Source organism: Staurois parvus, unplaced genomic scaffold (genome assembly GCF_062004578.1).
Source record: "Staurois parvus isolate SC_StPar_1 unplaced genomic scaffold, SC_StPar_1.0 ptg000682l, whole genome shotgun sequence".
NCBI classification, from domain to species: domain Eukaryota; kingdom Metazoa; phylum Chordata; class Amphibia; order Anura; family Ranidae; genus Staurois; species Staurois parvus.
Genome location: NW_028318478.1, coordinates 1,832,858 through 1,857,710, shown reverse-complemented (window position 1 = coordinate 1,857,710; position 24,853 = coordinate 1,832,858). Strand labels below are relative to the sequence as shown.

Genomic DNA, 24,853 nt, shown 5'->3' with positions numbered 1-24,853 from the left:
GTCCCGGGCCCAGCATTAGTGAGAATAAACATGGGGTACTATTCCTCTCAATAATACCAATAATACCCATTATTGGTATTAACGGGAGAAATAATGCCCCATGATTGGAATCAGTGTAAGAAATAGTGTTCCTTTATTGTCAGTGGGAGAAATAGTATCCCATATTATTGGGAGGAATAGTGCCCCAAGGGCCGGAAAAAGGCTAGCAAAAGGGCCACATCTGGCCCTTGGGCCACAGTTTGGCGACCCCTTTAATAGAGGATGGGTTTCTTCACTAAGCATACCTAATGCAGCTTGTATGTCTTGTTACAACACTATTATACAATATAAAGGGTAGTGGATCTTATAGTACATACACGATAGTAAAATCCACTAACCTTCTTACTATAAGCCGTCAGCATGCAAATACCTCTAGCAGACAGAACATTCTCTAATAAGAGCTTCTATTACAAGTTTTTGCACATCAGATTCTTCACTTCTGGTGTGCAGATTTTATAAAATTCTACTGTGTCTATACAGGGTTTCCCTCAACATGGTGCAGGGAGCATTTTCCTCACTTGTCTCACTTAAAGTTGAATTCCAGGCTAACCTAACTAATCTTGACCTCTTCGTACCGAGTGTGTACATACATGAAGCCTCTCGGCGGGTGGGCCTTGACAGAGACAGTCCGCATACATGCGTGCCAAAATGTAAACAAACCTGTACCGAGAGTGCGTGCCCCGTGTGCTCCCGGCATCGTAACCGGTGTTTAACAGAAAGCTTCTGATCGCTACTTGTAATTGGAAGCTTTCCAACCATGTGAGCACAGCGACAGCCAATCATGATGGTCACATGATCATCAACCCCGCTCCACCTCCCGGCATCAGAAACATCTTATCAGAAGGTGCTGGCATTAAAGGGGTTAAAAATGCTCTCTCCCCCTCCTAACACCTATGCTGACTAAGCTGTGTAAGAAAGGTGTACATAGTTACCAATTTTCAAGCTGCTCCGGGCACGTGATCCGACTACTTGTGACAGCCAGCGGCAGCTGCAGGGGAGAGGAGGGAGCACTGACAACAGATGGACTATTGAAGCCTATAGGTGACATCACCACTCCAGGCTTTACTGCCTTTTGTCAAAGTGCTCCCTCTTCTCCCAAACAACCATTGCTGACTGGAGAGGAGCAGCCTGAAAATAGTTAAGTATATACATTTTTTTTTTTTTTACACCAGGGAGAAGGGGGGTGCGTTGAAACCTGCTGGAGCAGGTTACTCATTACACCCTAAATATGGGTGTAATGTGTAACATGTTCCAAAAGATGACCTTCTCCTTTTACAGCCATAAATCTCTGAGTCTTAAAGGCTAACAGTTTGATTTGTTGAAGGATGGTGGTCTCTTTAAAAGAGGAATTATAGTAAGTGTCATTGGGCACTACATGAATACATGCCCTGGGCAGGCAAAATAGTTTAGTCTCCAACTTTATCCACATGTTATTTGCAAATTGAGCCAAGTTTTAATGTTTAAAGAGTGCACTTATCCTTAAGGTATATTTAAAAACAGGTTTGATAGATTAAAGCAAACATTTCTATATGCACAAACAGCATTAAAAAGAAGGCACCTTCTGGTGTCAAATTCTAAATGAATATTTGAAGCTGGAAATATAATATCTCAGTATTAGTGAACCTAACCATCACGTTTAAAAGACCAAATGTTATTAAGCAGGAGAGCTGAAAGGAGATTAGCTAACCATTGAATTCTCTAATCCAAAATGATATTAACATAATAAAAATGTTTCAGGGGCCTGGGATAGACATGGACCTTTTCTGGTTAACCTTGAAGTTCACATATTTAAAATAAAGGTTTTCTATATTATGGCAGGTCAAAAGCAACCTGAAACAAGTAATCGCATCTTAGTCTGTGGAGTTGAAATACAAAAAACTTACATTTTTACTGGTTGCTGTGTGCTGCTGTATCCCATGTGTACAGACAGATCAAATGGTATTATATTATGGATGAACCTCCTCCTAATTTAGCTCATAATATACCATTCATATAGCATCACTCAGGCATATGAGAAGCAGACATACTTACAGATGCATACACACAGGTACGCATGCATGCATACATACATACACACTGTAGCACATCCCTGGGTCATGTGATTAACAAAGATCACATACGTACTTGTGTGTATGCAGCCCAGACAGTGTGCAGGAACCTGAAAGATACAAAGTATATGGATGAGAGCCCACAGTAGAAGAAAAGGTGCCAGAAAAAAAAGGTAAAATAAAAAATGTATAACTTGTTCACTACAAGCTAACATTGGAGGTGTGTGGGACCAGTAGACATTTGTGGCAGTGGTAAACAACCTCCTCACAGAGACATTTGTGATGGTGAAAAATAAAAACAAAAAAAAAAAAAAAAAAAAAGAAGAAAAACTACATACACCTACACATGCAACTTAAATAGGTTCCATCCACAGCAGAAAAAAAAAAAAAAAAAACATGCAAAATGATGGATTAGCACAAAACTACAAATATTTATTTTATCTATTTATTACAGGTACTTATATGCTCCATGCCATCAATTTACGCAGCACTTTACATATATATATTGCATATTCAAATCAGTCCCTAACCCTCAAGGGGTGTACAATCTAAGGTCCCTAACTTACATTCATACATATCCATACTAGGGCCAATTTACACAGGATCCAATTAACCTACCAGCATGTCTTTGGAGTGTGGGAGGAAATCCACACAGGTACAGGGAGAACATGCAAACTCCAGGCGGGTGGTGCCATGGTTGGGATTCGAACCAACGACCCTAGTACTGCCAGGTGGAAGTGCTAACCATTAAGGCACTGTGCTGCCTGAAATAGGATTCAATAAGCTTATAAAAAGATTAAACCGTGTTCTTAGTACTTGTATCCTCATGTGGAGACACAAACATAAAAGGGTGTATTTGGATGATGCCAGAAAGAGAATTTTTGTCTTACTTGCACATTCTTTTCTAGGAGCACAGCACAAGGCACAGAATTGTATTCTTAAACATGGATTATATACAGCTGCCTGCAGGTGATTGGATCTTTGCCCTGTACTGTACTCCAAGAAAAGGATACTACGGATAAATCAAAAGTCCTCTTTTCTTAAAAGTACACTACAGCCTTAGTCAGAATTTTATGTTTTAGTGTTAATCTTAATCTTGTGGTCTTCGCAAAAGCTAACAGGTCAAAAAAGGGCTTGACAGAACCCAGATTAGCTTGTAGCATCGTATGCTTAAAACTGGTAGAAGAGGCCTGTACATCCACTTGTTAAACAACCTAACAAATAAATACAGTGAGGAACAGAAGTATTTGAACACCCTGCGATTTTGCAAGTTCTACCACTTAGAAATCAAGGAGGGGTCTGAAATTCACATTGTAGGTGCATTCCCACTCTGAGAGACAGAATTAAAAAAAAAATTCAGGAAATCACATTGTATGATTTTTAAAGAATTTATTTGTCTTGCACTGCTGAACATAAGTATTTGAACACCTGAGAAACAGCAAGAATTCTGGCTCTAAAAGACCTGTTACTGTGCCTTTAAAAAGTCCACCTCTACTCCACTCAATCTAACTTAGTAGCGCCTGTCTGAGCTCTTTAAAGACACCTGTCTACCCCACAGTCAGTCAGACACCAACTACTACCATGGGCAAGACCAAAGAGCTGTCAAAAGACACCAGAGACAAAATTGTGGACCTCCACAAGGCTGGAAAGGGCTACAGGGCAATTGCCAAGCAGCTTGGTGAAAATAGATTGACTGTTGGAGCAATTGTTAGAAAATGGAAGAGGCTAAAGATGACTGTCCGTCTCCCTCGGATTGGGGCTCCATGCAAGATCTCAACCTCGTGGGGTATCACTGATAAGAAAGGTGAGGAATCAGCCCAGAACTACAAGGGAGGAGCTGGTCAATGACATGAAGAGAGCTGGGACCACAGTTTCAAAGGTCACTGTCAATAGAACACTACGCCGTCTTGGTTTCAAATCATGCATTGCACAGATGGTTCCCCTACTCAAGTCATCACATGTCCAGGCCCGTCTGAAGTTTGCCAATGACCAACTGGATGATCCAGAGGAGGCATGGGAGAAAGTCATGTGGTCAGATGAGACCAAAATAGAACTTTTTGGTTTAAACTTCACTCATCGTGTTTGGAGTAAAAAGAAGGATGCGCTGCATCCCAAGAACACCATCCCTACTGTGAAGCATGGGGGTGGTAACATCATGCTTTGGGGGTGCTTTTCTGCGAAGGGGACAGGACGACTGCACTGTATTAAGGAGAGGATGAATGGGGCCATTTATTGTGAGATTTTGAGCAACAACCTCCTTCCCTCAGTCAGAGCATTTAAGATGGGTCATGGCTGGGTCTTCCAACATGACAACGACCCGAAGCACACAGCCAGGATAACCAAGGAGTGGCACCGTAAGAAGCATATCAAGGTTCTGGAGTCTTCAGACCTAAATCCAATAGAACATCTTTGTAGGGAGCTGAAACTCTGTATTGCTCAGCGTTAGCCCCGAAACCTGACAGATCTAGAGGAGATATGTGTAGAGGAGTGGGCCAAAATCCCTGTAGCAGTGTGTGCAAACCTGGTCAAGAACTACAGGAAACGTTTGACCTCTGTAATTGCAAACATACAATATTAACACTGGTTTTCTCAGGTGTTCAAATACTTATGTTCAGCAGTGCAAGACAAATAAATTCTTTACAAAATCATACAACGTGATTTCCTGAATTTGTTTTTTAAATTCTGTCTCTCAGAGTGGGAATGCATCTACAAAGTGAATTTCAGACCCCTCCATGATTTCTAAGTGGGAGAACTTGCAAAATCGCAGGGTGTTCAAATACTTCTGCTCCTCACTGTATGTTAAAAGTAGACCAAGGGGCAGCCTGCAAATCTGATAAACAGGTGCCTGATGCAGACAAGGAAAATTACTGGATTTAGTAAAAATAGGAACCCCTTCCATTTTAAACCGTAGGTTTCAATGAGGACTTGTCTAGTCTACCTATCAATGGTGGAGCAAGAAACAGGAGTTTCTTGTGGACAAGAGAGAAAAATTGAGAAAGTTACATTTCCTTTGGAACAGGACATAAAAGAGGAAGTACAACATCCTGGCTAAGGTGGAAGGAGGAAACCACCTTAGAGAGAAAATAGGCTTTAGGCCTCAGGCTAACCTTGTCCTTTGGGGCACTAGGAAAGACTCTCTTTACAAGACAGGACCAAAAACTAAATAAAAGAACCAGGTTAGGGTCAAACAGATTCAGAAGGCAAATTATACGTAAAATGAAGTAAACAACACCCGTTACAGTGGCCTTCACTAAGGAATGAGAGGCCAACAGCCATCATTTTCCCCTTGATGGTACTCAAGCCTATATGCTGGTCCAGGCCAGAATAGAGAAATGATAGAATGCATCCTACTGAATACTTCCTAGGATGTAATTTTCAAACCTCGCACCATGCAAAATAGGCCTTCCAGGTGCGATAGTAAACTTTAGAAGAGTAAGGATGAGAGAATCTGATAGGCACCTGCCCCTGGGCTTCAACAGAACTGCCATTAAAACCAGTGACCGTGAAGCAGAATGGTGGACTGGCCCATGGAACAGAAGGTCCAGACAATCCAAAAGAGCCCAAGGAGAGTTATGTCTGAGTACCACTCCGTCATGGTCCAATTTGATGCAATGAGAATAACAGGAATGTCGTCCTCATTCCTTCAAAGTAAATGAGGGAAGAACTGTAGGGGGAAGAAAGGCAAAGATCATTTTGAACTGATCTCACAGAATCATCTGAGCATCCACTGTGAAGGCCCAAGGGTCCCTGGACTTGGCAAGGAACCTGTCCAGCTTGTTGCCGAATTTGGAGGTCACGTGTGACAAAGCACCTTCATGTGATGAGCTCTTTCCCCTGTATACAGAGGTCAATGGCTAAGAAAATCTGCCTGCCAATTTTCCATACCTAGGATGTGGACAGCAGACAGGGTGAGACTGTGCACCTCTACCCAAGTGAGAATTAAGTCTGCACCTCATTAGGTGGTGCAATGCCTAAATCCTCCTTGATGTTACTGTAAACCACTGCCCTTTTGGATTCTGGTGGGGCTGAGGTCCAATATGGGACGGCCTTGAAAAAGGCTACCAACAGGTGCAAGACCCTCAACCATCTCAGGGTCTACAGTGCCCACTACTGGACATCAGCTGATGGGGCTCAGAAAGACTGGCCCGTTAAAAGGAGCTAAATAATGTATCCCAAAACATGAATCTCTTGAAAATGGTGCAGAGCTAAGACTGCAGCAATCATCTTGGTGAAAGACGCAAGGTGCCATGGATGAACCAAAGTGGATGGCAACAGATAGCACTGAGGAAAAAAATGTGGACATGTAAGTAAGCATCTCTGATGTCCTCTGAGGTCAGAAGTTCCCCAGGTAGACTGGAGGCAATGGCAGATTCCATGTGTAACTTTAAGCACACAAGAGCAAATTAATCTTTTTCAGATTTAGAATGGGCTGAGTGTCTCCATTTGCCTTGGAAACAGTGAAGAAAACTCTTAAATGATTCTTTATTCAAAACTGGTGTTCGACCTACTGTGCGATAGACAAAGCGACAAGTAGTGGTGTCCCTTCATTTGGAAGAGTTCGAGGTTTAAGAGGGATATAAGGAACTTTCCTGGACAAATAGCAGTATATATACTGGAATTTTTTTTTTTTTTTTTTTTAAACTAGTAATGGCGGCAATCAGTGACTTATAGCAAGACTGGGGAAGGCATTCGAACACTGGGGGGAACTGACTTGGTGTCACGGACATCCCCAGTGACACCAATACAGTGATCAGCGCTAATAAAAAGCACTGACACTGTACTAATGACAATGAGTAGGAAGGGGTTAACATGAGGGGCGATCAAAGGGTTAACTGTGTGCCGTTTCACTATAGAGGCAGTGTGTGTTCACTGTAAGCACACTGCTACATGGCAGAGCCATACAAAGCAGTGTGCAGGAGCTGACGGGAGAGATCTGTATTGTTTACATACAGGTCTTTCCCGTCAGAGATACTCGCTGATCACCAGGTGCCGGCGAGTAATCACCGGCTGGGACCCAGTGATTGCCAGCCGAGGCCGCAAATGGCAGCGCAGATATGGCGCTCACGCGTCCCCTACCCGGAACTGCAAAATCACGTATACATACATGTGCTTTTGCGCAAATGTGCCGCCCTGTACTAGTATTTTTGCTATAGGGCGGTGCAGAACTGGTTAATGGTTTGTCTCAACCCTCTGCCATTTTTGCTGGACAGCTTGGTCTGTTAAAGAAACAGACTTACTAGATGGATCACAAGGTGAGAAAAACCATGTTACAGGGGGGACTCAGAAAAACAAAGGACTGCCAAAGCGGTATTAACCCCAAAAGTAAACATTATATTGCAGCTTACAAATTCTTAGATGCGATGGCTGCACAATTTTCTTTTTTATAGGCTCTCTTTCTTCTATTTTCATCTGGTTGATCCAGCCCCAGCCAGTCTGTTTTTTCAAAAGCACAAGCTCTACAGCAAAAAGTATCAGTTTACATGGATGAGACAGACCCCATTTGACAATGACAGGGGTGCTTAAAATGATCAGCTTTTATTTATATAAAACCGTTATCCCAAAAAGGAAAAAACGGTTTGCTGTAACTGATTATAAAGCGTTAGCTGGAATTTGGCTTCAATGTGTTAGTGTAATTAACTCTACTAGTATATATAAAACCCCCTCCTCCCAGGCTGATAATGCTGCTGTCTGATGTGCCCTTTTATCCAGTGTAGTTGCTTAATACAGGAAGTGTGTTTACTGGCCAGATCACCAGTCGAAAACAGGGGAAAAAGCCAAAGAAAATTGATGCAGCCACCATCTAATGATTGGTAAGCTGCAATACAATACATTTTCTGTCTTGTTTTTAACACCACTTTAATGCTACTGACATACTGGTCATAGTTGCACTTTAAAGACTAGGGGTACTAATTCTAAAGGATATGTTGTGCAAACCACACATTGTCAGCTGGTGGCCAAATCATGTTTGTTTTTATATGTGATGGATGAATCCTGTAATTGGAATAGTTTGTATGCCTTTCTGAATGCACAACTGGAATTTTTCTACTCTTTATCAGAGCAAAGTTAAGGTGGCTATATATCAATCAGCCATCGGTTTGATCGGAAAAAATCTAACAGGTTCATTCACACAAGTGAGGTGGATCAAGAAATCCCCCCCACTGGAACTCCTCCACTGTCAGAATACACCAATCAGCCACTGCAGCCAAGTGGCTGATCCTAAAAGTTTTAACAAAAGTTTTCCAACAATCCCATCCAAATGCCGACAACTATACATGGCTTTTAATTTGTCCAGTCAAAGAGTAAAAAAAAAAAAAAAAAATTGCTCCATTGCTAAGGGCAAATTTTAGATGCAAATGGATGCATTACACTAAATTATGTGTTCATGATCTGCAATGAAAAAGACAAAGTAAAGCCCCTTTATCACAGACAGACAAACAACCAGGTTGCAAAGACTGGATCACACAAAGTCTCAAATGCTACATCCAGTTCAGCAATTATTTTAGGCTTGCTTTCTTCTATTTGCATCTGGTGATCCAGCAAGCAAGTCTATTTAAAATATTTTTGAAGCCACCCTAGCACCAATATAAAATTTGCTATAAAGCGGTTACCTAAAAACTAGAAATACCTATATCTAGTTCCTCATTTGCTGAGGAATAGTTCCCAGAAGCCTCCAGGGCAATTGACACTTCTAATATGGGAATGTGTTTTTTTTTGGGTCCCGCAGTACAAAGTGGTTCTACCCAATGAGCTCCATGTCACTACAGGGCACTGTAGTGACATGGAGGGCAACAGGAGAAAGCAGTACATGCTGTAGGGAACCCATGAAGCCAACACTACCAAGCATCAGTTTCCCAGCAGTATTTAGTTGATTATTCCTCAGTAGCAGAGTGGCATTTGGTTGTAGGAGAGACATTTGCACGCTACTTTTCAGGTAACTGTAAATTTACATTGGAGACAGGGTCACTAAGAGAATTTACCATGGGTAATACGTTGGCTGCCATCGCCAAAATTTCTTTTGTAAATCCTAGTTAATAGGTTGTCTCAGGCTACAATAGTTTTAGTCATGGACCCAGAAGAACAGAGAGAATCAAATATTCTGATCTCCACACATTCCATGTTAGGAACCATTTATACAAAGACAAGCAATATGGGAAAAAAACCTGGGGAACTGTGAAGATGCTGCCAGTGGCAATCTAATCTGTTAACCCCAAGGCCTCATTCACACAGAGTTTGGCCGGCATCTCTGTGTAGGCGACCCATTGTCTATTTGGACACATGACTACATGAACACAGCTGCTGTACCCTGATATGACATGTGTGTGAGAGTGGTTCGGGGACTCGCACCCAAACCCACACGGATGTCATATTGGGACACAATGGCTAAGTCTGTGCAGCCACATGTTCTAGTTAAAGCTGTAGTAAACCGCAGGAAAGAAATATAAAAAAAAAAAAAAAGTTCCCTGCAAGATAATGTCATAATGTGCTAGTATGCATCGCACCACTGTAGAGGCTTCCATCTTCACCCGTCTTCCTTCCGGGTTTGCAAGCGCCTGCCATCATGCGTGTGGAAGTCCCAAACCAAGGCACACAACTCTCAAGGAATGGCATGCATATGTCGCTCCTTCAGAGTGCATGCACCAGCCTTAATAAAGAGACAAGATCTCTTAAATGGTGCACTTTACTACAGGTAAGTTTTATTACAATCTTACCTGTACGTAAAATTAAACAAAATGGGTTTACTACCACTTCAACAACAGAAGGCCGGCACAGTGATGCATGCAAAACACAGCCCTGCATGGGGCAATAATGTCATCGCCATATGTGAATGAGGTCTAAAGAACGCTTATACTCCAATTTTTATAAAGTAGTCATAAGGGTGGAATTAAAAAAAGTGAAAACACTTTTTTAAAAATCTTAATACAGTTGCCTCTAATTCATAAAACGTTTGCACCAGTTTCAGCACCAATTCCAACACATTATTATTATTATTCAGGATTTATATAGCGCCAACAGTTTGCGCAGCGCTTTACAATATAAGGGAGACAATACAATTACAATACATTTCAGTACAGAAGGAATGTGAGGGCCCTGCTCGTGGATCTTACAATCTAAAGGAAGGGGAAGGTGATACAAAAGGTGATAGCTGCGGGGAACACATGTGCTAGATGCTCTTGAAAGGAATAAAAAATATTTAAAATGTGCTTGGATTGCAAAAAGATATACAGGTGAAACTCAAAAAAATTAAAATATCGTGCAAAAGTTCATTTATTTCAGTAATGCAACTTAAAAGGTGAAACTAGTATATGAGATAGACTCATTACATACAAAAGCAAGATAGTTCAAGCCGTGATTGGTCATAATTGTGATGATTATGGCTTACAGCTCATGAAAACCCCGAATCCACAATCTCAGAAATTTAGAACATTGTGAAAAGGTGCAATATTCTCAGCTCAAAGTGTCCCACTCTAATCAGCTAATTAAGCCATAACACCTGCAAAGGGTTCCTGAGCCTTTAAATGGTCTCTCAGTCTGGTTCAGTAGGAATCACAATCATGGGAAAGATTGCTGACCTGACAGAAAACCATGATTGACACAATCCATAAGGAGGGAAAGCCTCAAAAGGTAATTGCAAAAGAAGTTGAATGTTCCCAAAGTGCTGTATCAAAGCACATTAATAGAAAGTTATGTGGAAGGGAAAAGTGTGGAAGAAAAAGGTGCACAAGCAGCAGGGATGACCACAGCCTGGAGAGGATTGTCAGGAAAAGGCCATTTAAAAGTGTTGGGGACTTTCACAATGAGTGGACTGAGGCTGGAGTCAGTGCATCAAGAGCCACCACACACAGACGGATCCTGGAAATGGGCTTCAAATGTCGTATTCCTCTTATCAAGCAGCTCCTGAACAACAAACAACGTCAGAAGCGTCTTACCTGGGCTAAAGGAAAACAGACCTGGTCTGTTGCTCAGTGGTCCAAAGTCCTCTTTTCTGATGAGAGCAACTTTTGCAACTCATTTGGAAACCAAGGACCCAGAGTATGGAGGAAGAATGGAGAGGCACACACTGTACGATGCTTGAAGTCCAGTGTGAACTTTCCACAGTCTGTGTTGATTTGGGGAGCCATGTCTTCTGCTGGTGTTGGTCCATTGTGGTTCATTAAGTCCAGGGTCAACGCAGCTGTCTACCAGGAGATTTTGGAGCACTTCATGCTTCCTTCCGCAGACGAGCTTTATGGGGATGCGGACTTCATTTTCCAGCAGCACTTGTCACCTGCCCACACTGCCAAAAGCACCAAAACCTGGTTCAATGACCGTGGGATTACTGTGCTTGATTGGCCAGCAAACTCGCCTGACCTGAGCCCCATAGAGAATCTATGGGGCACTGCCAAGAGAAAGATGAGAGACATGAGACCGAACAATGCAGAAGAGCTGAAAGCCGCTATTGAAGCATCCTGGTCTTCCATAACACCTCAGCAGTGCCACAGACTGATAGCTTCCATGCCATGCCGCATTGAGGCAGTAATTGCTGCAAAAGGGGTCCAAACCAAGTACTGAGTACCAGGGACGGACTGACTATTTGGAAACTCGGGCACTGTCCAAGGGCCCGGGGTCAGTAGGGGGCTCCATGAGATGCCCCTGGTACCTTTTTCATAGGCTTTTTTGAGTTTGGGCAAGGACACAGGGTCCCCATGATCCCCATGAGTTGTCAGTCCGCCCCTGCTGAGTACATATGCATGCTTATACTTTTCAGAGGTCCGATATTGTTCCATGTACAATCCTTGTTTTATTGATTGCATATAATATTCTAATTTTCTGAGATTGTGGATTTGGGGTTTTCATGAGCTGTAAGCCATAATCACAATTATGACAAATCACGGCTTGAACTATCTTGCTTTGCATGTAATGAGTCTATATCATATATTAGTTTCCCCTTTTAAGTTGCATTACTGAAATAAATGAACTTTTTCGCGATATTCTAATTTTTCGAGTTTCACCTATACATCCGACTGCCCATGGAGCAGAGTGGGCTGTGTCTGTCTGTGCTCTGCATAAGCAGAGAAGACATGGACCTGTCATCCGCCCGCTCAGCTCAGCAGGGGATCAGAAGACATACCATCTGCTGAGCACTGGATTCGACACTTGTGAAAGGGGCCTAAAGATCAAAGATTCTGTCATGATTATATTTCTGTGTCCCTGTTTATGAATTCTCATTTATGGGGACACAGAAACCAGCATGGCCCAAATCTTTCCATTACTGTTTGTTTGCATGTTGGATCAATTTCTCTTCAATTCATATCCCAATGACAGGGGAACAGAATGTAATGGGAAATCTTCCTAACCAGGACAAAAACAGCATTAAAACCTTGATAGAGCTTTTCATAGAGAACAAGAAGAAGAAAAGAAAAAAAAAAAAAAAAAAAAAAAAACTTGAGACTTATCATTTCACTACTCTATCTAAAACTATAAATAAAGATTGGCTGAAGTTGGACTTTACAGACAAACCCCAGATTTATCCTAAAAAGCAATCTATATGACCATGCTGTAAATACGTTAGGATGTGCTGTCAGTGTTGCAGATCACATACTTTCTACACAGCATCATCTAGTGGCAGCAGTCATCAATTTATAAAAACTGACAGATTATAACTAGTAATACAGTTGCAAGAAAAAGTATGTGAACCCCTTGGGATTACGTGGAGTTTTGCATGAATTGGGCATAAAATGTGCTCTGAACGTCATCTAAGTCACAACAATAGAAGAACACAGTCTGCTGAACATAATACTACACAAACATTAGATGTTGCCATGGTTTAATTGCACATAACATGTAAACATTCACAGTGCAGGGAGAAAAAAGTATGTGAGGCCCTAGCTTAATGACTTCTCCCAGAGCTAATTGGAGCCAGGAGTGAGCCAACCTTGACTCCAATCAGTGTGATGATATTGGATGTGTTGCTGACAGCTGTCCTGCCCTTAAAAAACACACACCTGTTTTGGGTTTACTGGTTTCAAGAAGCACTGTCTGATGTGAACCATGCCTCGCAGAAAAGAGCTCTCAGAAGACCTACGATCAAGAATTGTTGACTTGCATGAAGCTGGAAAGGGTTACAAAAGTATCTCCAAAAGCCTTGATGTTCATGTGTCCACAGTAAGACAGACTGCCTACAAATGAAGAAAGTTTAGCACTGTTGCTACTCTCCCTAGGAGTGGTCGTCCTGTAAAAATGACTGCAAGAGCACAGCGCAGAATGCTGCATGAGGTAAAGAAGAATCCCAGAGTGTCAGCTAAAGACCTACAGAAATCTCTGGCACATGCTAACATTTTTGTTGACATATCTACAATAAGGAAAACATTAAACAAGAATGGAGTACATGGGAGGACACCATGGAGGAAGCCATTGCTGTCCAAAAAGAATATTGCAGCACGTTGGAAGTTTGCAAAAGAGCACCTGAATGTTCCACAGCACTACTGGCAAAATATACTGTGGACAGATGAAACCAAGATTGAGTTGTTTGGGAAGAACACACAACACTGTGTGGAGAAAAAAAAGGCACAGCACACCAACATCAAAACCTCATCCCCACTGTAAAACATGGCGGAGGGAGCATCATGGTTTGGGGCTGCTTTGCTGCCTCAGGGCCTGGACGGATTGTTGTCATTGATGGGAAAATGAATTCCAGAGTTTATCAAGACATTTTGCAGGAAAACGTACGACCATCTGTCCGCCAACTGAAGCTCCGCAGAGGATGGGTGATGCAACAGGACAATGACCCAAAGCATACAAGTAATTCAACAAAACAATGGCTGCAACAGCACAGAATACGCCTTCTGGAGTGGCCCAGTCCTGACCTCAACCCAATTGAAATGCTGTGGCATTAACTTAAGAGAGTGATTCACACCAGACATCCTAAGAATATTGCTACACTGAAACAGTTTTGTGAAGAGGAGTGGTCCAAAATTACTCCAGATCGTTGTGCAGGTCTGATCTGCAACTACAGGAAACGTTTGGTTGAGGTTATTGCTGCCAAAGGAGGGTCAACCAGTTATTAAGTCCAAAGGTTCACATACTTTTTCCTCCCTGCACTGTGAATGTTTACATGTTATGTGCAATTAAACCATGGCAACATCTAATGTTTGTGTAGTATTATGTTCAGCAGACTGTGTTCTTCTATTGTTGTGACTTAGATGACGTTCAGAGCACATTTTATGCCCAATTCATGCAAAACTCCACGTAATCCCAAGAGGTTCACATACTTTTTCTTGCAACTGTAAGCATAACTAACTGTTAAGATTTAATTATTCAGGGATTCTGGATTAATGATTTAATGAGCTTGTCTACTGTGCAGTGTTTCTCAGAGCCAAACAGGCAATGGACTGCAAACTGATTGGTTTTTACTCTGTGTTGACCACCCCAGACAACAACTAAAGAAGAAGCAATCTGTAAACATACTTTTAACTTAAAAAAAAAAAAAGAAAAAACTGGAATATACAGTAAATAGCTTAATCAACAAAACCATGTGCAACAGAACTCTGGAAATGAATTATAAGGATATCTAAAGCCATTTGTTTTAGAGTAGGGAAGAGACATTTTTTTTTCTTGCTGTTTGTGTCACTGCTGGGGAGGTTTACCCTTTTAGTCTTGGTTCTATCACTGGGACTGAAATAGAATGAAAATTAAAAACAAATTTGGAGTTGTCACTAGAACACGACAAAAAGGGAAAGACCCTATGGGGACACCTGTTGTGGGACAGCTGCCTAGGAAAAGAATTCTCCATGCTGCCTAGTGTGTATTACAGAAGAAGCAAAGGAAAAACTCCTAAATAGGACACAGACAGAAAATAAAGCCTGATAAGGTTTTACCTCTTACTTATTAAATCTTATTCTAAAACCAAAAATAATAAATTTTGACTTTAGATATACTTTCATTTTATCTTGGGTTAAATGTGTGTACATCAACTTCATCATATCAATCCTTTTAGAAGAATCTTAATTAATTCAGTTTCTTATAATACCTCCATTCTGCAGGCCACACTACTTCTGCCTAGCAAAAGGATGGCAGGCGCATTAGCAGTCCACATGATCTCTAGGATGAGTGTGGGGTCAGGAGCTGACAGGAGAACATACGATCTGGAAACGCCCAGCGAGCTGTGATAGAGTGAAGCAATGGCTCTGGAGTGAACGAAAAGAGAAACACAGCACCTCTGAGTGTAGTCTGTAAGACGTATTTAATGGTGAACATATGTTAAACAACTCACATGTGGATGGTAATAAGTAGGCTCATTTGGGTTAAAAAGGCACAACGCCTTATGGCTGGGTAAAGGAACAATGAACAAGAATGTTGGCTGGACAGCAGGGAGTGCTGGAGAAGTGTTGGATGAAGCCTGATGTGAAAGCCTGGCAAGTCTCTGTACACTCAGGAGCAGCGGTGATGGCGTGTGACATCAAGCATGCAACGCGTTTCTGAGCATGCGCAGGATCCATGGACCGGCGCACTCCTTTCTCAAGCATAGGGAGAACACTGACACAGAAAGAGCCTTATATAAAGCAGCGGGAGGTGTGGAACAAACTGGGAAACATCTAGTTAATGATTTAAAGGAGAAAGAAGGACCAAGAAGGTGTCTGTGGGATAGACACACTACTATAACTGTACATATGGTGAAGATGGCTGATGGATATACATTTGAAAAGTATGGAAGCAGTAAAGAATTGTGACAAGTACCAACCTGTCAAAAGGTGGAATAAATAATGGTGGAGATAGGAATATGAAAAACCATTTGCAAACATAGTGTGTCCATGTATAGACCAGTAAATATTAGGTTAGAAAGCTGTAAAATCAGTTGGATTTTGAAACAGGAGATTATATATATATATATATATATATATATATATATATATATATATATATATATATAATTATTATACAGTATTTATAAAGCGCCAATAGTTCGCTCAATTACAATTGAGTACATACTTTATATGAGTACATACTTTATATGAAACATAAACATAAACCAACACAACCAAAAGTGAAAAAAAAAAAAGGGGAAAACGAAGAGGGGTCACCCATATGGGTGGACCATCTCCATGTACCATAAGTTGATATAAAGAGCAAAAAATTATTATATGGGAAAGAATAATGATTAGAATGGGAAATCACACTGTGGTACAACCCGATGATCATAATCATTGGCAGAAGAAAAAGTATATATTGTATTGTGATGTATTATAATATACAGTAATACCTCGGTTTACAAACGCCTCGGTTAATGAAATTTTTGGTTTACGAATGAAAATCCATTCAAAATAATGCCTCGGTTTATGAATTTTTTACGCAATACGAAGTGTATGTCGGTGTCGATTTTTAAATGCAATTTCCGGCTTCTTTTTTTTCTTCACTATAGCTCACAGAATTAGCTGTCACTTTCCCCGGAGTTAACGGAAACTTTGTTTCTTTTAAGAAACATGGTTTCTCTTAACTACAAATATATGTTGCGCTCCTAAATACTTCTCAATAAATAATAATTAAATTATTACCATTAAATTAATTCAAATTATAATACAAATAACTAATAAGTGTATAAATACCAAAAAATGTTTAAATAGATAATTTCAACTAATCAATCTCCTCCAAATAAATATCAAAATAATTCCACATGAAATACTCCTCTAAAAAATATTTTACCAAGTGCTCATAAATCATCTATTAGTGACATGATGTACTTACTAATACCCTCAATTTCATTTATATTCATAATACCCTCATTTAATATAATAAAAATAATAAACCAACTAATAACCCTCAACTAAAATGCATTTAAATGATCCCCCATAAATAAAAATAACCAAATGCTCATAAATAATTAGTAGTGATTAGTATGAATCCAAATATCATCAAAATAATAGTCCCATTGAATAAACATTTGTTTATATATAGTGACTTGGTGCTTGTTGTTCTTCAATTTGTGACTTTTGTGAATCCTTCAAATAGTGAAGATGTGCGCTCACCTCCTTTGATGCCTGCAATTAGGCTATACACGCTTTCGGTTCACTTTCCCTGGAACCTGCTGGACATATACTTTTGCTAGTAAAATTGGGAGATCCTTCCTTTAGGAGTAATGGATGTATCCTCTAGTAGCCGATTATCCCCTCAGGGATTACACACTCCTTTTGTTATCTCAGACCTCCTAATTATCCTCTCCTTGTGTTACTCCGCATGCAGGAAGAAATAGAGGACATAGTGCTTTACCTTTTAAAAACTTTTTATTCCCACCATCCAAGTATTAAACTCACATTAGACAGGTTTAAATAACGCAATATCCCATTGGAAATCCTCTGCTGGCCTCTGAGTCATACACCTGCCGTCACCTGCCGTCTAGGTCCTATCACAACCCCCTGATGAAGCCACGTGATTGGAGGCGTAATGCGTAGGGGAGGGGCTACGTCATCACTCGGAGAGGAGCTGCACAACACGATAGACGGCAGGTGTATGACTCAGAGGCCAGCAGAGGATTTCCAATGAGATATTGCGTTATTTAAACCTGTAATGTGAGTTTAATACTTGGATGGTGGGAATAAAAAGTTTTTAAAAGGTAAAGCACTATGTCCTCTATTTCTTCCTGCATGCGGAGTAACACAAGGAGAGGATAATTAGGAGGTCTGAGATAACAAAAGGAGTGTGTAATCCCTGAGGGGATAATCAGCCACCAGAGGATACATCCATTACTCCTAAAGGAAGGATCTCCCTATTTTAACCAGCAAAAGTATATGTCCAGCAGGTTCCAGGGAAAGTGAACCGAAAGCGTGTATAGCCTAATTGCAGGCATCAAAGGAGGTGAGCGCACATCTTCACTATTTGAAGGATTCACAAAAGTCACAAATTGAAGAACAAGCACCAAGTCACTATATATAAACAAATGTTTATTCAATGGGACTATTATTTTGATGATATTTGGATTCATACTAATCACTACTAATTATTTATGAGCATTTGGTTATTTTTATTTATGGGGGATCATTTAAATGCGTTTTAGTTGAGGGTTATTAGTTGGTTTATTATTTTTATTATATTAAATGAGGGTATTATGAATATAAATGAAATTGAGGGTATTAGTAAGTACATCATGTCACTAATAGATGATTTATGAGCACTTGGTAAAATATTTTTTAGAGGAGTATTTCATGTGGAATTATTTTGATATTTATTTGGAGGAGATTGATTAGTTGAAATTATCTATTTAAAAATTTTTTGGTATTTGTACACTTTTATTAGTTATTTGTATCATAATTTGAATTAATTTAATGGTAATAATTTAATTATTTATTGAGAAGTATTTAGGAGCGCAACATATATTTGTAGATATTTCCAACACAGTTGTAGTTATGTGTTTCATGTTTGCGATCCTCTAGTAATTATCACACCTGTGGCTCGCAAGTCACTCTGATTCATCTATAAATGGTTTCTCTTAACTCAAGGAAATAAACTGAAAGAAAACGTTTTTCTTTTAGCTGGGCGGAAAGTGACAGCTGAATTTCTAAGCTATAGTGAAGCAAAAAAAAACCCAGTAAATTACATTTAAAAACCGGCACAATAAAAAAAAAAACAAAAAAAAAAAACAAAAAAAAAAAAACAGTGTGGGGTCCCCCCTCCGATCCATAACAAGCCCTTTGGGTCTGGTATGGATTTTGAATGGAACTCCCACGCCAAAATAAAAAAAAAAAATAAAAAAAAAAAAAAAATGGTGTGAGGGTCCCCCCAAAATCCATACCGGACCCTTATCTGCATGCTCGGCAGGTCAAGAAGGTAGGGGGGGGGGGGGGGGGGGACGAGCGAGCGTCCCCTGCTGCCCTCCTGAACCATACCAGGACACATGCCCTGGGGGGGGTATGTTTCAGGAGGGGGCAGGGCGCTCGCTCGTCTCCCCCCCCCCCCCCCCCCTTTCCTGACCTGCGGAGCTGCATGCTCAGATAAGGGTCCGGTATGGATTTTGAGGGGGGCCCCCACGCCATTTTTTAAAATTTTGGCCTGGGAGTTCCCCTCAAAATCCATACCAGACCCGAAGGGCTTGGTATGGATGGGAAGGGGGACCCCACACCGGTTTTTTAATTAATTTTTTAATTGCCAGCAATTCTTTTACATTCAGCTGTCAATGGGGAACCCCGCTGACAGCTGAAACATTAACACATGGTTGTCACTACTAAAATACTGCATGACTTGATAAAATAACTAATGCTGTATTTTAGTAACGTTGACTTTTTTTCTGACCTTCGGAACGGATTAATTGGTTTTCAATGCATTCCGATGGGAAACAGCATTTCGATTTACAAATTTTTTTGCTATACAAAATGTCCTGCAGAACGAATTAAATTTGTAAACCGAGGTATTACTGTAGTGGCTATCTCTAGTTGCTCATTAAGGCCAGCAGAGGACAGCGTATCAAGGGTGTGAATCCAAAAAGTTTCTCTATGGTAGAGCTTGTGGAACTGCTCTGCCTCTGGGAGATCGGTAGGTATGGATTCAATGACCCAGACCAGAGAGTCCAATGGTACACTTATTATGAACCTCTAAAAAGTGTCCCTATGTAAAACTTGTATCTTTGTCCACCATGGTCAAAAAGAATTTAGTGCCAAGGGCAGAAACTACAGGCTGGATGATTTTTTCAACTGCTTGTCCAGTTTTGTAGTTTACTGCCTTACGTGCCCATGTGGTCTCCTCTAAGTGGGCCATACTATTCGGACCCTCCGCTCTAGATTTGGTAAACATCTTCACCTTATCAAGGGCAGAAAGGATGAACACAGCGTTCCCAGACACTTTTTAGAGGTTCATATTAAGTGTACCATTGGACTCTCGGGTCTGGGTCATTGAATCCATACCTACCGATCTCCCAGAGGCAGAGCACTTCCACAAGCTCTGCCATTGGGAAACACTTTGGATTCACACCCTTGATACGCTGTCCCCTACTGGCCTTAATGAGGAACTAGAGATAGCCACAATATTAGAATACATCACAATACAATATATACATTTCTCTTCTGCCAATGATTATGATCATCGGGTTGTACCACACTGCGATTCCCTGTTATAATCATTATTCTTTCCCATATAATAATTTTTTACTCTTCATATCAACTTATGGTACCCTATGGGTGACCCCTCTTTGTTTTCCCCTTTTAGTTTTGTTGGTTTATGATTCATATAAAGTATGTACTCAATTTTAATTACTCGTTTATAAAATGACACACATATAATGTTCACACACACACTATCTCACAGAAGTGAGTACACTCCTCACATTTTTGTAAATATTTTATTATATCTTTTCATGTGACAACACTGAAGAAATGACAATTTTGCTACAATGTAAAGTAGTGAGTGTACAGCTTGTATAACTGTAAATTTGCTGTCCTGTCAAAATAACTCAACATACAGCTATTAATGTCTAAACCGCTGGCAACAAAAGTGAGTACACCCTTAGGTGAAAATGTCCAACTTGGGCCCAAAGTGTCAATATTTTGTGTGGTCACCATGATTTTCCAGTACTGCCTTAACCCTCTTGGGCATGGAGTTCACCAGAGCTTCACAGGTTGCCACTGGAGTCCTCTTCCACGTCTCCATGATGACATCACGGAGCTGGTGGATGTTAGCGATCTTACATTCCTCCACCTTCTGTTTGAGGATGCCCCACAGATGCCCCAAATGGGTTTTAGGTCTGGAGACATGCTTGGCCAGTCCACCATCTTTAACCTCCGCTTTTTTAACCAGGCAGTGGTCGTCTTGGAGGTGTGTTTGGGTTATGTTGGAATACTGCCCTGCAGCCCCAGTCTCCGAAGGGAGAGATTCATGCTCTGCTTCAGTATGTCACAGTACATGTTGGCATACATGGTTCCCTCAATAAACTGTAGCTCCTCGGTGCCGGCAGCACTCATGCAGCCCCAGACCATGACACTCCCACCACCATGCTTGACTGTAGGCAAGACAAACTTGTCTTTGTACTCCTCACCTGGTTGCCACCACACACGCTTGACACCATCTGAACCAAATAAGTTTATCTTGGTCTCATCAGACCACAGGACACGGTTCCAGTAATCCATGTCCTTAGTCTGCTTGTCTTCAGAAAACTGTTTGAGGGATTTTTTGTGCATCATCTTTAGAAGAGGCTTCCTTCTGGGATGACAGCCATACAGACCAATTTGATGCAGTGTATGGTCTAAGCACTGACAGGCTGACTCCCACCCCTTCAACCTCTGCAGCAATGCTGGCTGCACTCATATGTCTATTTCCCAAAGACAACCTCTGGATATGACACTGAGCATGTGCACTCAACTTCTTTGGTCGACCATGGCGAGGCCTGTTCTGAGTGGAACCTGTCTTGTTAAACCGCTGTATGGTCTTGGCCACCGTGCTGCAGCTCAGTTTCAAGGTCTTGGCAATCTTCTTATAGCCTAGTCCATCTTTATGTAGAGCAACAATTCTTTTTTTCAGATCTTCAGAGAGTTCTTTGCCATGAGGTGCCATGTTGAACTTCCAGTGACCAGTATGAGTGAGAGCAATAACACCAAATTTAACATACCTGCTCCCCATTCACACCTGAGACCTTGTAACACTAATGAGTCACATGACACCGGGGCGGGAAAATGGCTAATTGGGCCCAATTTGGACACCTTCACTTAGGGGTGTACTCACTTTTGTTGCCAGTGGTTTAGATATTGATGGCTGTGTTTTCAGTTATTTTGAGGGGACAGCAAATTTACACTGCTATACAAGCTGTAAACTCACTACTTTACATTGTAGCAGTGTCATTTCTTCAGTGTTATTATAATATACAGTCAGGTCCATAAATATTGGGACATCGACACAATTCTAACATTTTTGGCTCTATACACCACCACAATGGATTTGAAATGAATCAAACAAGATGTGCTTTAACTGCAGACTGTCAGCTTTAATTTGAGGGTATTTACATCCAAATCAGGTGAACGGTGTAGGAATTACAACAGTTTGCATATGTGCCTCCCACTTTTTAAGGGACCAAAAGTAATGGGACAATTGGCTTCTTAGCTGTTCCATGGCCAGGTGTGTGTTATTCCTTCATTATCCCAATTACAATGAGCAGATAAAAGGTCCAGAGTTCATTTCAAGTGTGCTATTTGCATTTGGAATCTGTTGCTGTCAACTCTCAAGATGAGATCCAAAGAGCTGTCACTATCAGTGAAGCAAGCCATCATTAGGCTGAAAAAATAAAACAAACCCATCAGAGAGATAGCAAAAACATTAGGCGTGGCCAAAACAACTGTTTGGAACATTCTTAAAAAGAAGGAACGCATCGGTGAGCTCAGGAACACCAAAAGACCCCGGAAGACTACGGAAAACAACTGTGGTGGGTGACCGAAGAATTCTTTCCCTGGTGAAGAAAACACCCTTCACACCAGTTGGCCAGATCAAGAACACTCTCCAGGAGGTAGGTGTATGTGTGTCAAAGTCAACAATCAAGAGAAGACTTCACCAGAGTGAATACAGAGGGTTCACCACAAGATGTAAACCATTGGTGAGCCTCAAAAACAGGAAGGCCAGATTAGAGTTTGCCAAACAACATCTAAAAAAGCCTTCACAGTTCTGGAACAACATCCTATGGACAGATGAGACCAAGATCAACTTGTACCAGAGTGATGGGAAGAGAAGAGTATGGAGAAGGAAAGGAACTGCTCATGATCCTAAGCATACCACCTCATCAGTGAAACATGGTGGTGGTAGTGTCATGGCGTGGGCATGTATGGCTGCCAATGGAACTGGTTCTCTTGTATTTATTGATGATGTGACTGTTGACAAAAGCAGCAGGTGAATTCTGAAGTGTTTCGGGCAATATTATCTGCTCATATTCAGCCAAATGCTTCAGAACTCATTGGATGCCGCTTCACAGTGCAGATGGACAATGACCCAAAGCATACTGCAAAAGCAACCAAAGAGTTTAAGGGAAAGAAGTGGAATGTTATGCAATGGCCAAGTCAATCACCTGACCTGAATCCGATTGAGCATGCATTTCACTTGCTGAAGATAAAACTGAAGGGAAAATGCCCCAAGAACAAGCAGGAACTGAAGACAGTTGCAGTAGAGGCCTGGCAGAGCATCACCAGGGATGAAACCCAGCGTCTGGTGATGTCTATGCGTTCCAGACTTCAGGCTGTAATTGACTGCAAAGCATTTGCAACCAAGTATTAAAAAGTGAAAGTTTGATTTATGATTATTTTTCTGTCCCATTACTTTTGGTCCCTTAAAAAGTGGGAGGCACATATGCAAACTGTTGTAATTCCTACACCGTTCACCTGATTTGGATGTAAATACCCTCAAATTAAAGCTGACAGTCTGCAGTTAAAGCACATCTTGTTCGTTTCATTTCAAATCCATTGTGGTGTATAGAGCCAAAAATGTTAGAATTGTGTCGATGTCCCAATATTTATGGACCTGACTGTATATATATACACATATACACATATATACACACACACACACACACACACACACACACATATATACACACACACACACATACACACACACACACACATACATACATATCCTTTTTTTATAAGTCAGCTGATTTTACAGCTTTCTAACCTAATATTTGCTGGTCTATACATAGACACACACTATGTTTGCAAATGGTTTTTCATATACCTATCTCCACCATTATTTATTCCACCTTTGACAGATTGGTACTTGTCACAATTCTTTACTGCTTCCATACATTTTAAACTTATATCCATCATCACCATGTATACAGTTATAGTATTTTTACATATATATTTTATGCATAACAGCACAATCCTATATTGTTTGGATCATGTACCCATGGTCAGAGACTCAGTTGACAATTTTTCACATCGTCATACTTGCGATATGTTTTAGCATTCATTGTGGTCATAATTGTGCTTTTTGGAATTTTTATCCTATTTGTGTACGTCAGGATTTCCTATATATTTTATAAACATTTTTACTTCCTAATATTTCAAATTCCTATTGTTTTTTTTACGGTTTCCCCTTTTTTTTTTTATTTCTTTTTTATCTCTTTTTCATTACATTTATTCCAGACACCTTCTTGGTCCTTCTTTCTCCTTTAAATCATTAACTAGATATTTCTTATTTTGTTCCACACCTCCCCCTGCTTTATTTAAGGCTCTGTGTCAGTGTTCTCCCTATGCTTGAGAAGGAGTGCGCCGGTCCATGGATCCTGCGCATGCTCAGAAACGCGTCGCATGATTATGACGTCACACGCCATCGCTGCTGCTCTAGAGTTAACAGAGACTTGTCAGGCTTTCACATCAGGCCTCATCCAACACCTCTCCAGCACTCCCTGCTGTCTTGTTCACTGTTCCTGAACCCAGCCACAAGGAGTTGTGCCTTTTTAACCCCTTATGAGCCTACTTATTACCATCCACATGCGAGTTATTTAACTTATGTTCACCATTAAAATACGTCTTACAGTCTACACTCACTCGCTGTGTTTTTCTTTTCATTTTATTTCTGCCTAGCAAAACTGGGCTTCTGTCCCACCAACATCAAATAGTTTTCAGTGAAAGTCATCTTTAGATGCTGTAAGTGCTATAAAGACTGAAAGTTTCACAGAAAATATGATTACTTTAAAAATAATCCATAAAGGGTACATGGTAAAACAAAAAAAAAACAAAAAAAGAACTCAAGAACCATTTCTAAAGAGGAAAAAAAAAAAAACATTCTGCATCTGTATATCTTTAAGAGCAACACAATTGAAGAAAAAAAGT

General features: G+C 40.7%; 1 protein-coding gene across 4 annotated transcripts in view; it reads right to left on the bottom strand.

Annotated features, from left to right (window-relative positions):
* PRMT2IP (PRMT2 interacting protein) overlaps positions 1-24,853 on the bottom strand; it is a 48,297-nt gene that overhangs the window by 10,761 nt on the left and 12,683 nt on the right. For 2 of the 4 annotated variants that reach the window (XM_089652375.1, XM_089652374.1), the window contains exon 3: positions 2,164-2,197. The exons of the other annotated variants lie outside the window; for them this stretch is intronic. In XM_089652375.1, the coding sequence (XP_089508501.1) occupies positions 2,164-2,197 (34 nt within the window). The remainder of the gene's footprint in view (positions 1-2,163; positions 2,198-24,853) is intronic. 4 annotated transcript variants of the gene reach the window in all.